The following is a 16,985-nucleotide window of genomic DNA, read 5'->3' on the forward strand; positions in this document are numbered from 1 at the left end:
AGGAAATAAACAACAGCAATGCTCAGAACCCCAGTGCGGAAGAAGGGGGTGAAGAGCAGGGTGAAGACATTTTACTTTTAACCCTTGAAGAGAAGGAAAACAAATAATACTTAAAATCTTTATTTGAAATTTTGATTCTTATGGGAAAACAGAACATACCTCTGGATGGACATGAAACTGATGAAATCCCAGAAGGTCTCTTTACTCCTGATAACCTTCAAGCACTGCTGGAGTGCCGGATCCATTCTGGTGAAGAGGCTCTGAGAAGGCGCTTTGAGACAACTGCAGTGAACACATTGTTCTGTTCGAAAACACAGCAGAAACAGATGCTAGAGATCTGTGAGAGCTGCATTCGGGAAGAAACCCTCAGGGAAGTGAGAGACTCTCACTTCTTTTCCATCGTCACTGACGATGTGGTGGACATAGCAGGGGAAGAACACCTGCCTGTGTTGGTGAGGTTTGTTGACGAAGCTCACAACCTGAGAGAGGAATTTGTGGGCTTATGAAGCTGATGCAGAAATTTTGGCTGTGAAATTTCACACAACGATAACTGAGAAGTGGGGATTAAACATGGAGTACTGTCATGGCCAGGCTTACATTGTGTCCAGTAGATTTTCTTCCAAAGTGAAAGTTGTTGCTTCTAGACTTTTAGAGAAATATCCCCAAGCTATCTACACACTCTGCTCTTCCTGTGCCTTAAATATGTGGTTGGCAAAATCAGTGCCTGTTATGGGAGTATCTGTCGGATTAGGAACAATTGAGGAAGTTTGTTCTTTTTTCCATCGATCACCACAACTGCTTTTAGAGCTTGCCAATGTAATTTCTGTCCTATTTCAGAACAATGAAGAAAGGGGCAAAGAACTGAAGGAAATTTGCCATTCTCAGTGGACAGGCAGGCATGATACTTTTGAAATCTTAGTGGACCTCCTACAAGCACTTGTTTTATGTTTAGATGGTATAAATAGTGACACAAATGTTAGATGGAATAACTGTATAGCTGGCCGAGCATTTGTACTCTGTAGTGCAGTAACAGATTTTGATTTCATCGTTACCAATGTTGTTCTTAAAAATGTTCTATCTTTTACAAGAGCCTTTGGGAAAAATCTTCAGGGGCAAACTTCTGATGTCTTCTTTGCAGCCAGTAGTTTGACTGCAGTGCTGCATTCACTAAATGAAGTGATGGAAAATATCGAAGTTTATCATGAATTTTGGTTTGAGGAAGCCACAAATTTGGCAACCGAACTTAATAGTCAGATGAAACTCCCAGGGAAATTTCGCAGAGCTCAGCACAGTAACCTGGAATCTCAGCTAACCTCTGAGAGTTACTATAAAGAAACACTAAGTGTTCCAACAGTGGAACACATTATTCAGGAACTGAAAGATATATTCTCAGAACAACACCTCAAAGCTCTTAAATGCTTATATCTGGTACCCTCTGTCATGGGACAGCTTAAATTCAATACATTCGAGGAGCATCATGCTGACATGTACGGAAGTGATTTACCTAATCCTGACACACTCTCTGCTGAGCTGCATTGTTGGAGAATCAAGTGGAAACACAGAGGGAAAGATATAGAACTTCCATCCACTATTTATGAAGCCCTTCATCTGCCAGACATCAAGTTTTTTCCTAATGTTTATGCATTGCTGAAGGTCCTATGTATTCTTCCTGTGATGAAGTTTGAGAATGAACGCTATGAAAATGGGCGAAAGCGTCTCAAAGCATACCTGAGGAACACTTTGACAGACCAAAGTTCAAGTAACTTGGCTTTGCTTAACATAAATTTTGATATAAAACACGATTTGGATTTAATGGTGGATACATATATCAAACTCTATACAAGTTAAGTCAGAGCTTCCTACAGATAATTCAGAAACCATTGAAAATACCTAAGAGACTTTAAAAATAGGCTTTCTCTTATATTTGATATTTGAAAAAATCTGTAAGAAATTCGAAAATATCTTTCAGAAAAGTTGTAAGGTGTACGTAGGCCACTTAATCACTGAATATCTTGACCTGTAGGCCTCTCATTGAGTACATTAGTCATTGATAATCTTCCTGTTTAAATGGCCCGTTTGAAGTCCCATGCTTTGGAGACCTAACTGTTCTTCCAGAAGATAGCATTGAAAGTACCATGTTACCATACTGTATTTGTTTTTCTCTTTCTGATTTACTTCACTCTGTATGACAGACTCTAACTCCATCCACATCACTACAAATAACTCAATTTCGTTTCTTTTTATGGCTGAGTAATATTCCATTATATATATGTGCCACATCTTCTTTATCCATTCATCCGATGATGGACACTTAGGTTGCTTCCATGTCCTGGCTATTGTAAATAGAGCTGCAATGAACATTTTGGTACATGACTCTTTTTAAATTATGGTTTTCTCAGGGTATATGCCCAGTAGTGGGATTACTGTGTCATGTGGTAGTTCTACTTTTAGTTTTTTAAGGAACCTCCATACTGTTCTCCATAGTGGCTGTATCAATTTACATTCCCACCAACAGTGCAAGAGTGTTCCCTTTTCTCCACACCCTCTCCAGCATTTATTGTTTCTAGATTTTTTGATGATGGCCATTCTGACCGGTGTGAGATGATATCTCATTGTAGTTTTGATTTGCATTTCTCTAATGATTAATGATGTTGAGCATTCTTTCATGTGTTTGTTGGCAATCTGTATATCTTCTTTGGAGAAATGTCTATTTAGGTCTTCTGCCCATTTTTGGATTGGGTTGTTTGTTTTTTTGTTATTGAGCTACACGAGCTGCTTGTAAATTTTGGAGATTAATATATGGAATCTAAGGGAAAAAAAAAAGGTCATGAAGAACTTAGTGGCAAGATGGGAATAAAGACACAGACCTACTAGAGAATGGACTTGAGGATATGGGGAGGGGGAAGGGTAAGATGTGACAAAGTGAGAGAGTGGCATGGACATAGATACACTACCAAACGTAAAATAGATAGCTAGTGGGAAGCAACCGCATAGCACAGGGAGATCAGCTCTGTGCTTTGTGACCACCTAGAGGGGTGGGATAGGGAGGGTGGGAGGGAGGGAGATGCAAGAGGGAAGAGATATGGGGACATATGTATATGTATAACTAATTCACTTTGTTATAAAGCAGAAACTAACACACCATTGTAAAGCAATTATACTCCAAAAAAGATGTTAGAAAAAAAAAAAAAGAAAGTACCATGTTACACTCTGTGTGATCTCTGCTAATGGCACTTTGAAATTGTATTAGTTAAGTCATTTTAGATATAACATTTGTCACTGTGGATCCAATTGTCAGGTACTGAGTTATCAGTTCTTTGAAGAAATAAATTTTGAGGAGGTATGGGAGGAAGGAATACATTTTATAAAACATTACGATGAAGCTCATGACTGACCTTTGAATAGTAGGAGTTTTAAGTAGGCTGTTAAAAATCTGTAAGGGACCATTAAAATTATCAGACTGTAAGAGAAACGTGTGAGCTTGCCAAACAAGGATTTCATTGTAGATTTTGTCTTTATCAAATGAAGTTGAAGGAACAACTTATAGTTAAAGTTTGAATGGAAGAGACTGCCATTGTTGTTCCACATCTGATTGTTGCTGTTTACATTCCTTTATTGAGCCTACATCTTCATAAACTTTTTGACAGGTATATGTTGAACACTTCTGTTTCACGGTCAAGACAGGATCAGAGGCCATGGATACTGACAACTGATTTGTCTGTTTTCTTCTGTCTTTTTCCATGACTGTATCTACTGCCTCATCTTGATTTACAAGCAAAACCTAGAAAACCTACAAAAATAAGTGTTTTGTGGTTTATCTAGGAATAATACAGAAAATATTGCTGTTATTTTTGGTGAGGAAAATCAATTTTGTGTAGTTTATTTCAACCTAAATAAAATGTGGATTTTGTTTAAAAAAAAAAAGTTACCAATGTGGGGAGGTAGGAGATTAAGAGGTACAAACTGTGTACAAAATAAATAAGCTACAAGGATATATTGTACAGCACAGGGAATATATCCAACATTTTATAATAACTTTAAATGGAATATAATCTATAAAAACTTTGAATCACTATGTTGTACACCTGAAACTAATATAATACTGTAAATCAACTATACCTCAGTTTAAAAAAAAAGAAAAAAGAAAAAAAGATACAGATTAAAATTAGCCAGGAAAAAGGTACACAATGAAGAGTCTAAAAGAGCCATCAGATGCAAGCTTCCATTTGTCCTCTCCCAGTGGATTGATACAGACAACATTTAAGTCTTCTATCAACAATGAGAGACAACATGCACAAAGTACTGCCAACCCATGAGGTTCACTTGAGCCTTGGTGTCCAGAGTTTTTATTCAGGGTCAGTCATGTAGACAAGGTGTGCATACATGGCTGACCTTCGTTACTTAGTCTCTAGCCTCTCAGAGGTCAAACTGATACTAAGTATCCCAAAGCCCCATGTAAAAAAGATGCTTTTATCAGGCAGGATATTCCAAAAACTTAGAGGTTACCTCCTGGGAGCCTGGCAAGTGGTCAAACCTTTCTTTGAAATGGGCAGGTTTTAGACAACCCAGGCCTACTGAGTGTATCTTTTACTGCAGAGAAGCACACTCTTTCTTGCAATCCAGAGACTTTTGGTGCCTGACAACAACAGGAGTGGCATTAGCAATGACAACAGGCACCACGCACCACTACAGGTGCTATAGACATGAGAGCAACTGAGTCTGCAGACTCAGGACAGTTAATCTCAGCTCTGGCCAGAGCAGCCTTCATGGACCCAGGAGGAAGTGGAGCCAGCATGTCCATGGCAAGCACTGTGAAATATACTCAAGAATGTTTAAAATGGCTGCAGCAAGGGCCACAAGCCTGGCTTTCTAGTATGTCAGCAGGAACTGCTGATCTCTCCCCAGAGGGCAGCCTGAGTGTGGTGATTACAGAAGCCTGTTGCAGAAACAGCTAAAGATTCAGTAGTGGGACACCTCATCCCAAACTTGCAGGGTTAAGGCAACACAAGTGAACGGGACAGAAGCCAGAGAGTTTCCCAACCCAAGATTGAAACCCAAATGGAAAGAAAGGGAAAGGATAACTTCCAATTAAAGCCATTCCAACACCATAAGGTGGGGTAGTACAGAAAAACCCTCATATTATCCATATGCTGGTTAGCCTACCAGGGAACCACTAAGAGTTAAAAAGAAAAAAAGGAGGGAAAGGCCAGAGCATCCCAGGGGAGAGAGGATGCAGCTTCTCCCCCATCATAAATACTGGATTCAACCTACCACATAGGAGTCTAAGTGGGTGGCCAGAAAGCCCTTCCTTCTGTGAAAGGGCCTATACTAAGGTCTCTGTGGAGAATAAGTGAAACAGTAACCCTCTTCTCAAGGAGCTTGCAGTGTAGTAGAGTGGATTGCAAACTTTTTTTTTTTCTTCCTTCAGCTGCTCATGAGGATCACAAATACCAAATCATGGATCGTGCAAGGTAGATTGATAAGCACAAGAAAGAAATTGAGTGAAATTGAAGTGATCTGACTGCATTCCTCTCTGGACTATGATCTCCATAGCACATGATCTCTGGACCATGATCTCCTACAGGGCACTGGGTCAATTCAATTGTGTAGTGAATTGAATGTCTCTTATGGGAAGAAACACTTAGACTTGCTGCTATCTGTTCTGTGCCAGGTGCTGCCCCTGGCACTTTACAGGCATAACTCATGCTTGCAACAATTTTATGATTAAGGCATTGTCATCTCAGTTTGAAGAAAGTCATATGAAGAAAATGGAGGCTCAGAGGACTGAAGTGACCTGCATAGGTCACACAAGCTAATATGTAGTAGAGCTAGAATATCAAGATGTGTCTTTCTGACTATATAACCTGTGCTCTTTGCCATATACTGGGAATTATTTCTTTTAATTACTAATGTAATAAGTGAAAATGGGTATTCTTTTTAAAGAGCAAGCATATAAAAGTTATATAAAAGTTGCAGGACTTCCCTGGTGGTCCAGTGGTTAAGAATCTGTCTTGCAACACAGGGGGATGCCAGTTTGATCCTCGGTCAGGGAACTAAGATCCCACATGCCTTGTGGCAACTAAGCCCGCACACCGCAACTACTGAGCCCACGCTCCACAACTAGAGAGCTTGTGTGCCACAACTACAGAGCCCTGGTGCTCTGGAGTCCGTGCGCCACTAGAGAGAAGCCCGCACGCCACAACTAGGGAGAAGCCCACGCACCACAATGAAGCGCCTGCACGCCACAATGAAAGATCCAGTGTGCCGCAACTAAGACCCGACACAGCCAAATAAATAAATAAATAAATAAATAAATATTAAAAAATAGAAATAAAAGTTGCAAATATAATAGTGTCCTGATATCTTTCAACCAGCTTCCCCTCGTGTTAACATCTTACATAACCACAGTACAAGCATGAGAATCAGGAAATTAACATTAGTACAATGTTATTAACTACTGTAAAAACTGTATTTGAATTTCATAAGTTTTTCCACTGAAACTATTTTTGAAAAGGTCCAATCCAGGATCTCACACTGCACTAGTTATTTCTCCTTAGTCTCCTCTAATCTGCAGCAGTTCCTCAGTCTTTCCTTGTCTTTCATGACCTTGACACGTTCTAAGGGTATTGATCTCCTATTTTAATGTTCTGCAATTTGGGTTTGTCTGATATTTCTTCATGATTAGTCTGAGGTTGTGCATTTTAGACAAGAACATTGCAGAAATGATTTTGTGTCCTCCTGAGGGCATCACATCACAGGATTTAGGTTGTTGTTTTTTTTTTAAATCTCTGTCCCTTTTTTTTTTTAATATACACTTTTTTATATTTATTTATTTATTTATTTTATTTATGGCTGTGTTGGGTCTTCGTTTCTGTGCGAGGGCTTTCTCTAGTTGTGGCAAGCGGGGGCCACTCTTCATCGCAGTGTGTGGGCCTCTCACTATCGCGGCCTCTCTTGTTGCGGAGCACAGGCTCCAGACGCGCAGGCTCAGTAATTGTGGCTCATGGGCCTAGTTGCTCCACGGCATGTGGGATCTTCCAAGACCAGGGCTCGAACCCGTGTCCCCTGCACTGGCAGGCAGACTCTCAACCACTGCGCCACCAGGGAAGCCCCAGGATTTAGGTTGTTGATATGTCTTATTACTGGTGACTTTGACTTTGATCACTTGGTTAAGAGGGTTTCCATCAGTTCTCTCCACTCTCAAGGTAATATATTTTCCTTTGCAGTTAATAAATATTTTGGAAGAGATGGTACGAAGCTCTACAAGTATATTTCTTCCCAAATTTTCACCTCCTAATTTTAGCATTCATCAGTGGATTTTATCTGCAGTTATTCCTGTGGTATTGACCTAATGGTGATTTTCTGTTTTCCTCATTCCTTTTACACTCATTAGTTGGAATTCTACAGCAAGGAAGAGCTATCTCTTCTCCCTCATTTATTTATTCAATTATTTATATCAGTATGGACTCATGTATAAGACTCTGAAATTTGGTTGTATCCAGATTGCCAAAGGTCTCAAATACTATGTTAAGAGTCTTCACTTGATTCATTGGGCAATGGAGAGCCACTGTGGCTTTTTTTTTTTAAGCAGAGAATTAATATAGACATTATTAATGGCTTTTGAATCAGAATCCATCAGTGAATTAGTTGAGGATCAAAGTAAGAATCCCTTCCTTCCCTCATTGTCCCTGTAGGTCCTTTGTTGCTTATGGCTCTGGCTCTTTTATCTAGGGCTTCAAGTAACAGCCCCAGTACAATTGGCTTTTTTAAAAAATAAATTTCAAAGCCTACCCTATTACACAAACAGTAGTCCCATGTTCTGAGTAAGAAGATACAGCAGTTTTGGCTCATTGTTAAAGAACCTCAAATCCCACACTACTCCATAGTGGCCCCAGGTTCTGAAAATAAGAGACCCAGAAGGACTGGCTCATTGCTGACAAAGCTCAAAGCCTACCTTATTGCACAGACAGTGGTCTGGGGTTCTGCAAGAACCTCAACGCCTACTGTACTGTGTATGATACAGAGGTGGACATCATCGGGTCCCAAGCTGTGGAGGAGAGCAGCACGTAATCCATCACACAGACAGAAGAGCATGGGGAAGGGCTGGAGGTCACTGGTGCCATCATATCTAAGACAAGGAGACAGTAACCGGTTAAGCCCATCAGAAGAAGAGCCAGAATGTGAAACCAAGCTGTTTTCAGTTTAGCGTCCCTTAGTTTTAAATTCATTTTTAGAATGAATTACTATCTTCTTTTTGAACTTATGTATTCCACAGCATAGAAGTGACCTCACAGTGGATTCTGTGACATCAACCAAGCTGCAGCCTGAGACGACCCTAGTCTCCAGTCAAATGGAGCCCCACCTCATACCCATGCTCAATGGAGCTGGTAGAAACACTCTACCTCACATTAACCCCTGTCTATCTTTGGTTCCTCAAGGTTATGGCTGAAAGTCACCTTCTGTGGGCTGGAAAGCACCACCACTTCCTTCTCTTGCTTGTCTTCCCTTTGAAGGCCCCTGAACATAGATACTAAGTCTGGTCTGTAGATCAATCAAGAACAAGACTCATGTTTCCTCAGGATACTCACGGGAGGGAGGAGTGGAACAGCAGTATTTGTCAGGCTACCATCTTGACTTGACTTCGCAATTCCACTTCTGGGTATATACCCAAGAGAAACTCTAACACATGTGTACCAGGATACAACTGTAAAATGCAACAAAATATAAGGGCAAAACATTGGAAATAGCCCCAAATGTCCATCAACTTGGGAACTGATAAATTATGGACTACATATACTGTTGGATACTATACAACAGTGGCAGTTAGACACAGAGGCATGAATGAATCTCACCTATGGTAGGGTAAAAACAGTAAGTCACAGAACACATGTGCTTTAGTTCAATGTATAAAACAGTTAATAATAATACCTAGCAATAAATTATTTAGAGTATATATTTGGCAAAATTAGAAGAAAGCAAGTATCTATAGGGTATAAAGGAGGGAGATGTTATTAGGGAAGTATATACAACAGCTTCAATAGTGTTGGTGATTGTTCTATTTCATAAACAAGGTGGTGGGTACACAGGTATTTATTTTCTAATATTTTCACATTTCTGAAATCTGGATGGTCTTAAGATGTAGCTGTCATTATCATGAATACACCTTAGTCAGTTTTTTTAATACATTTTACTTTTTATGTATTCACAAGGGTGATAAATGTTAAAACCAAAGTCTGAAAAAATTTTTAATAAGTATAAAAAATTCCAAGTGACAAAAAAATAATTGTGTCAGTTTAATTGGTATAATTTTTTCTTTTTTAATGGTACATAAAATACAATACGTATTATACTTGATGACATCTTATATTCAGAGGGATACTAAATTTTTAACCATATTAACTGTATATTGTATATACAGTTTTGCAAGTATGGTATATTTTATAATAAAAATCTATTGTTTGTCATCATTTTCCCATTTTGCACAGGGGTAAGAAAAAACACGAATACCTATGGGAAAAGGTATTTCATGTAAACAGTAACTAAAGGAGAGTAGGGGTGGCTATACTAATATTAGACAAAACAGACTTTTAAGTCAAAAACTGTTACATGAGGGAATTCCCTGGCAGTCCAGTGGTTAGGACTCCGTGCTTTCTCTGCTGAGGCCACGGGTTCAGTCCTTGGTTGGGGAATTAAGAGCCTGTAAGCTGTGTGGCGCAGCCAAAAAGAAAAAAAAAAACTGTTACAAGAGACAAAAAAGGACATTACATATTGATAAAAGGATCAATTCACCAAGAAGATATAACAACTATAAACTTATATGCACCAAATAACATACCTCCAAACTGTATGTAGCAAACATTATTAGAATTAGAGAGAGAAGTAGACAGATCTAAAATAATAGTAGGAGACTTCAATAATTCACTTTCAATAATGTATAAGACAACCAGACAGAACATCAGTATGGAAATAGAGTACTTGAACAACACTATAGGCAAATGGACACAACAGACACCTATAATCCTCTCAACAACAGAATATACATTATTTTTCAAGTGCACATGGAATATTCTTCAGGATAGACCCCATATGTTAGACCACAAAGCAATTGTTAATAAATTTTAAAAGATTGGAATTATGCAATGTATCCTTCAAATCACAATGGAATGGAACTAAAAATTAATATCAGATGAAAAACTGAAAAATTCACAAATATGTGGAAATTAAACAACATACTTTTAAACAACCAATGGGTCAAAGAAGAAATTGCAAGGGAAATTAGGAAATATATTGAGACAGATGAAAACAAAACACAATGCGCTGAAACTTATGAGAAATAGTAAAAGCATTGCTAAAAGGACAATTTATAACTGTAAATACGTACATTTAACAAGAAGAAAGATTTTAATTCAACAACCTAACTTTTTCTCTTAAAGAACTAGAAAAAGAAGAACAACCTAAACCCAAAGCTAGCAGAAAGAAGGAAGTAATATAGATTAGGGAAAGCTGCCTAAAAAGTACAGTACAGGAACTCAGTATCATTTCCCTTTCAATTAGGAACTCAACAGTGTGCACTCAGTCTTAAAACACTTCTCCAGGCAATGAGATATAATTATAGACAAACTAACCTGAATCAGAAATATTTGTTTCCTTTTTCTGGTTGAGCCTGGAGTTGAGGTTGGAACAGGGCACAATCTTTTTGAGTTCAGTTACCAGGACTGAAAACTCAATGGAGAACAGGCCTTTTCCATTTGCTCTGTTATTTTCAGAGTGTGGTTTTAAACTATGTCTCTGGAGGTCTCTCCAGCTTGCTTCAGGCTCTGGGTACCATCCTGCATCTTTACATACCAGACGGACCACTCTGGCATCCCGTTCTTGATGAGAACATGTGAGGACTTTCCTATTCCTGTGAAATGAGAAGGGAACAAGCAGCTCAATTAAGAAATCAAAAAATGGTTTGATTCTAGTTTCAGTATTTTGAATATGATGAACCAAATCAAAGGATGGTCCATCTCTTGTATAACTTAGGTAAAAACAATGAAAAATTTCCATCAAAATAAATAATTATCCTAAGGAATCATATATAGCAGAAAAAGGCAAGAACAAGTAATTTTTAAGAATGGAGATAATTGAAAATATGGAAGAAAAGAAGATAATAATGAGAAGCTGAGTCTTACAATTTATAGTAATTTCAGAAGCACCCTAAAAGCTGGTTGAATGGCACAGTTCTAATCAAAAGTTATTATACCACAACAGAAGTCAAATTGTCAAAGCAGATTCAGAGAAATTAGGCACCTTACTTAAAAGCAAATTTTACTAATGATTAAGTAAGGATACAAGCAAAAAAGCAAGCATAACATCTATCTCTGGAAGGGTCCAAACTATCATACGCACCTCCAAAAAATAGATTTTTGTACTGGGATGTATTCTGGCTTCAGAGTTAGAGATGAGTGTTCACTGTGTGTGTTGGACATGTGCTGTAAAAGTCAGCTCCAGGGCGCTATTTAAGTTTAGAGCTTCTTAGTTTTTATATTCCATCAGTCATGCAGAGAGGGGATCTACAAGACTAACTTCTGTTCTCTAAGCTGTGCTCCATAATCAATAAATTCCAGATTTGTTTACAATAAACAATGTAAAAATTCTGGTAAAAATATTCTCACATGAGACCTTCTTTGGCTATCCTCCTATTTGTAAGTTTACATGGAGGAGAGAGTTACAGAGCTGTTGTTAATTCTTTTCCTTTTGCAGGGATCTGCATGAATTGCTGTACTGAGAGTAGCAGGGGTTTGAATCAGCATATGTCAGATCACTCACAGATGCACTCCCCAGACACCTTACTGTGCCTTGTGGAACTTGGCTTCTCTTAGGTCACCTGGTCAAAGACAATGACATGTTTCTGAGAATGCATGAAATGGATGTTTGGCTCCAATGAGAATGTTTCTGGCCCTCACCTTTCTTAACTATCCTCTGGGCTCATAATTCTTCACAGTCTAAAGCTTCTTTTTATACGTTTCCCAGCTCTCCATCTCTGATCCACATTGAGGACCAAAAGGGCATGCAATGCAATCAGGGAACAAGGCAGCAAGCGTGAAAGATGGAATGATGTAATTTACAGTAAATTAGAAATAGAAATGATACTATCGATCAGTTCGCAACTGATGAAATTCAAGCATGTTTCAATATATGCAGTACATCAGACTTCAATGAGGTAGAAAATTATGAACAATGGAGACAAATTAGAGGAAGTATTCAGAGACAGACAGATGTCCCAATGGCCCTTGATATCCAAATTTTCAAACTTGGATTATATACACTATCTTCTCAAAAGAACAAAACAAAAAGCTCAATCATACACAAAAATTTTATATATTATAAAGTTGGTCCTTAGTATCAGTCCTGAAAAGATGGAGTGGCAAAGCCCTAAGGGGAAAAATTTTTTTTCACTCATATTGTACATTTTACTCTAGAATAGTTTCAAATAGATCAAAGATTTAAGTAAGATTAAATTAAAATATACTAAAGGAAATTAAGAGAAAAGGTTTTAAAAATCTGTGTGTAAGAAAGGAATTTAAAAGCATGAAAAATGAATCCACAAAAAGATACAATCAATGATCAAAATTTTTAAATTCAACAATATTTATAATTAGCTATGTTAAAAAATAACCCATAAAACAATAAAAAATTACAACTCCTATCAAGTGAAAGCTATATTTTCCTACCATTAAGAAGCTCTTACATATTGATAAAAAGATGAACATTATATATGGAACTATTATTTTCCCTCCAAAACCTGTTTCACCAATTATCCTAGACTCAATGAATAGCAATTTCATCACTCCAGTTAGATTGGGCCAAAAATCATCGAGCAATTATGAGCCTTGTTTCTCTCACGCTCATTTCAAGAAATCCTATTTACTCAACACTCAATAAAATCTGCAGAGTATATGTGCATACTATTCTCAGTGTCTGTGTGGTGTTCTAAATGAACCTGGGAATGATAGAGTCCAAACTCTTGGTAGTTGTTGGATCCACTATAACTAGAAAGAGTTATCACTTGATATTTCCAGAAAACATCTCCACATTACCATATTTCAAGCTTGTTTTCCATTAGCTAGAGCTTAGAAAACATTTGTGGATTTTGAATTCATGTTTATACAACTCCAAAAATTCAGTTGGACTAGAGTGAACCTAGTAATTATAATGAACACTAAACTTTGAGAATTATATATCTAAATGATAATCTCAATTTCACAATAACTGAAAACAAAACTTACTCCATATTATGATTAATTTGGTTCTTATTTATGAACTAGATATTTTATCATGGAGCCCATGATACTTGGCTTAGTTTTCCATGGAGATCTAACTTATGTGCCAAATGTCATGTGAGACCATTCAGATTTTGAATCTAAAATCTGAGGGGATTCAGCATAAAAAAGAATATTTGGGACAAAGTGAATAATTCAACTGGGATGAATCGTCTATATCTGTATATAGTATACATAATTACAGTGAGTTAATAAGCACTTTAGAGAAATGCATTTAAAATTTTTATCCCATATAAACACTTTTAAAATAAGACGAAGCAAAACATATCCAAAAAATTAACTCAAATGTAGAAGAAAGAGTTGTCAAGCAGGTCACTTATATTGTTATTTAAATTTTTCTTGCCAGGCATTAGCCTCAAGCCACATGGTTACTATAATTTTTGAGAGCTTTGATGTTTGTTTTTCAAAATATTCAGGCCAGTATCTTAATTATGGCAATGACATAAGAACTTATCTGGACTTTTCTCTACAGACTCTGTCACTTGAATCAGATGCCAAACAAATCCTCTCATGACCTCACTCCCTGGAATGTGGCTGTCAGTATCACAACAGGCATCATACCCAGGCCAGCAGCAGCAGGTCTGATTCACAGAGCTTTCTGGCCAATAAAGGGGGCAGGTACCAGGAACACAAAGAAGTCATCATACATGTAAATTAACCGATCATAATTACTGTGTGATTTAGTCTTTACATGGTTGCTGCTGTCTTAGCATAGAGTCCACCTCATTTCTGCCAATCTCAGCTGATGCTCGCTGACTCTTACAATGTTATCTCTATGCTCCCAAGCCAACCTTTTGTCCAACAACCACCTTTTCAGCTAGAGGCAATCCTAGGTCATGTTCTCTGCCCCTACAGAATATATAAGTAACACTTAATACACTGAAGAGCTGCCACTACCTAAATCTTCTTTTTCCCTTGCACATGATCAAAGAAATTTTTATTCAAGTAATTCAGCAGCTGTCTCTGTGACGGAACTGTTCTAAGTTTTGGGGACAATTCCAGGAACAGCAATGAGAGAGTGGCTTAGAGTACTGGGATCAAAACCGGGGTAGTGGGATTCCTGTTACTTTTCCTTCAAATAATATAAATCACTGCTAGTGTTTCTTCTAGTACAGCTGATACACAACTGCAGTGCACTCTGGGCATAATTTTAAATTTTAGGATTTTCTTAAAGGTATGCAATTTAATAAAATGCATCAACATATAAACTGACTGAAGGAATACTAAAGCAAACTATATATGCCCAACAAATGAAAACTTTTATTACAAAATAAAAACAATTGAGAAAATAAGAGTGTGTGTAATACATTGTATAATCTTAGGTTCCATTGTAAAATGGAAATATGGGAACTCTTGTTCAAAAATCAAAAAGAAAAGACTACTGAAAATACTAAAATATAAAGATTTTACCTTTAAAATACTTTATTACTTACAAAATATAATAGAGGTAATAGTGATATATAAGAACATAAATTTTTAAATTGCAAAAAATACTATTTAGGTGTCATAATTTATATAAAATAATTAATAAAATACTATATTATTGTGACACCTTGATTGATCACTGATTTTTTTTGGCTTGCCTTTCTGCAAATTTATTTATTATGTCATCACAATTTATACCTTTAGAAACTTTATTTTCATACTGATATAACTGGAAGCAATATGAGTTGTTCTGGGCAAATGTAAGGTTGTAACTAATTTTTGATAATTTTTAATTTTGAGAGGAATCTTTCTGCTGATGCAACTGTTACTGGAGCTGTGAGGAGTATTTTAAAGGCTGTGACAACCCTGGAACATATTTCTGATAAATTATTTTGAAGTATAAATTATAGTTCATGTCAAGTTGATGAGTTTGACATAACACTTTTTCTGGAAAGATTTAACTCCTTATTCAAGTGAGTTTCCTGTCTGAATTTATTTTTAAAGGTTATGCAATGGTAATTTAATGAATTACAAGGAAAAATTAACTTTCAAGGTATCTTGTGAATAATTGGTTCACGTAAAGCTTCATTTAAAACTAGTGTTTTTTCTGTTAAGGTGGGTGATCTTTAAATTTAATTTCTATTTTTAAGCCTATGGGTATTTGCTTTGCAATGACCCAGCAATTTTCAAAACCAGAGATTATGAACTCTTTGAAAAATTCTAATAACTTCCTGATACGCTTTATTGCAATGTCCGTGTGTATGATGTTATTTTGTAATAATTTACTGACAAAGTTTACAGCCTGGGCATCTGCAGTACCTGTCCCAGTGCTCAGCACAAAGAGTTAATAATTGCAGACATTGTAGGGACAAGGTCTGGAAGCAAGCCAGCCTACCACCCAGGTCCCTGTGCTATCCCATGCGAAACCTGTGCCCACTGTTCTTCTCTCCTGGGCTGTGCTCACTGTTGCCATCACTGTTGCTTCTGCTCATGCCTTGGGGCCTCCCACCTTAGTACCCCTGTGCACATACAGACACAACCACTAGGCCAGTTGCTCAGGGCCTCTGCTACCTGCCTTGCTCACTGGCTTCAATCAGCAACCACCATTTATTGCTGCTCATGAGTCTGTGGGTTAGTTGGGCTCAGCTGAATATTTTTTCTCTATATGACGTGAACTGAGGCTGCAGTCATCTGAAGGCTCAGCTGGTTTGAAATATCCAAAATGGCTCACTGGATGTTCAACTGATTTGGAATGTCCAAGACGGTGGCCATTGGTCTTTGCTGTAGGCTGGAATCTCACGTGAGGATGTCATTTGGAGCACTTTTGTTCTCCTCCTTGTGGTCTCTCCAGGTGGCTCACTTAGGCTTCCTTAAAAGTCTTGTAGTTTCAAGATAATCAGACATCTTCTCTATAGTGGCTGGATCCTAGCAGTACAAAATTGAAAGCTGTCAGTATTTTTTAAGGCTTAGGACAGGAATTAGTCCAAACTTACTTCTGCAGCATTCTGCTATTTAAACAAGTCACAAGGCCAGCTTAAATTCAAGAGGAGGGGACTAAATGAGGGACATACCTAAAGGAGTTGTTCATTAGTGGCCATCAATGTAAGAGACTGCCACAGCTACCCATTCTTTCTCTTTCCAAATGGGGAATGTTCATTGTGGTTATTCTGTCTCTGTTCTTTCATTGAATGCTGTATGTGGGGGGCATATCGCTTACAATTTTTAATTCACAGGTCTCTGAACTAAGAGAAGGTACATCTGAAACTTACATAGAAACTATGATGAAATCCTGGTTGCCTCCTTTTGGGAGGGGGTGAGGATATTTTGCATGCTAAGTTAAAGGAGGTAAATATTTGTGGCCATAAAAGTGGACTAGGCAAACTGAATTACTTTTCAAAAATATTCTCTATCCTTTCCTATCAGAACCTTTGAACATGGCTATATTATGACTATTGCTGCATAAAAAATTACCACAAACTCATGGTTTTTTAAAAAAAATACAGGTTTGTTATTTCATAGATTTTGTGGATCAGGAGTCCAGGAACAGTTTAACTGGGTCCTTTGCTTCAGTGTCTCTCACAGATTGTAATGAAGTTGTCGGCCAAGGCTGGGGTCTCATTGAACGTTCGACTAGACAAGGATGTACTTCCAAGCTTACCCAGGTTATTGGCAGAATTCATTTTCTCACTGATTTTTTTCCTTGTTGGCTGCTAGCTGGAGCCACCCTCAGTTCCC

The 16,985-nt window shown here is 37.6% G+C and overlaps 2 protein-coding genes across 5 annotated transcripts in view; one reads left to right on the forward strand and one right to left on the reverse strand.

The window, feature by feature from the left end:
* The window catches only part of LOC133090074 (sterile alpha motif domain-containing protein 1-like), a 61,872-nt gene extending 51,126 nt beyond the window's left edge, over positions 1-10,746 (reverse strand). For 3 of the 4 annotated variants that reach the window (XM_061188343.1, XM_061188345.1, XM_061188347.1), the window contains exons 1-4: positions 10,626-10,746; positions 8,589-8,704; positions 7,955-8,128; positions 160-301 (exon numbers count right to left, since the gene is read on the reverse strand). In XM_061188343.1, the coding sequence (XP_061044326.1) occupies positions 160-245 (86 nt within the window). In that variant the 5' untranslated portion in view covers positions 246-301; positions 7,955-8,128; positions 8,589-8,704; positions 10,626-10,746. Of the gene's footprint in view, positions 1-159; positions 302-7,954; positions 8,129-8,588; positions 8,705-9,606; positions 9,705-10,625 lie in introns of all 4 variants that reach the window. The other variant, XM_061188344.1, reaches the window with a different exon arrangement.
* Positions 1,441-1,848, forward strand: LOC133090075 (52 kDa repressor of the inhibitor of the protein kinase-like). Its single transcript, XM_061188348.1, has one exon. The coding sequence runs from the start codon at positions 1,441-1,443 to the stop codon at positions 1,846-1,848; it is 408 nt and encodes a 135-aa protein (XP_061044331.1).
* Positions 10,747-16,985: the final 6,239 nt, after the last annotated feature.

Source organism: Eubalaena glacialis, chromosome 4 (genome assembly GCF_028564815.1).
Source record: "Eubalaena glacialis isolate mEubGla1 chromosome 4, mEubGla1.1.hap2.+ XY, whole genome shotgun sequence".
In the NCBI taxonomy this organism is placed as follows: Eukaryota; Metazoa; Chordata; class Mammalia; order Artiodactyla; family Balaenidae; genus Eubalaena; species Eubalaena glacialis.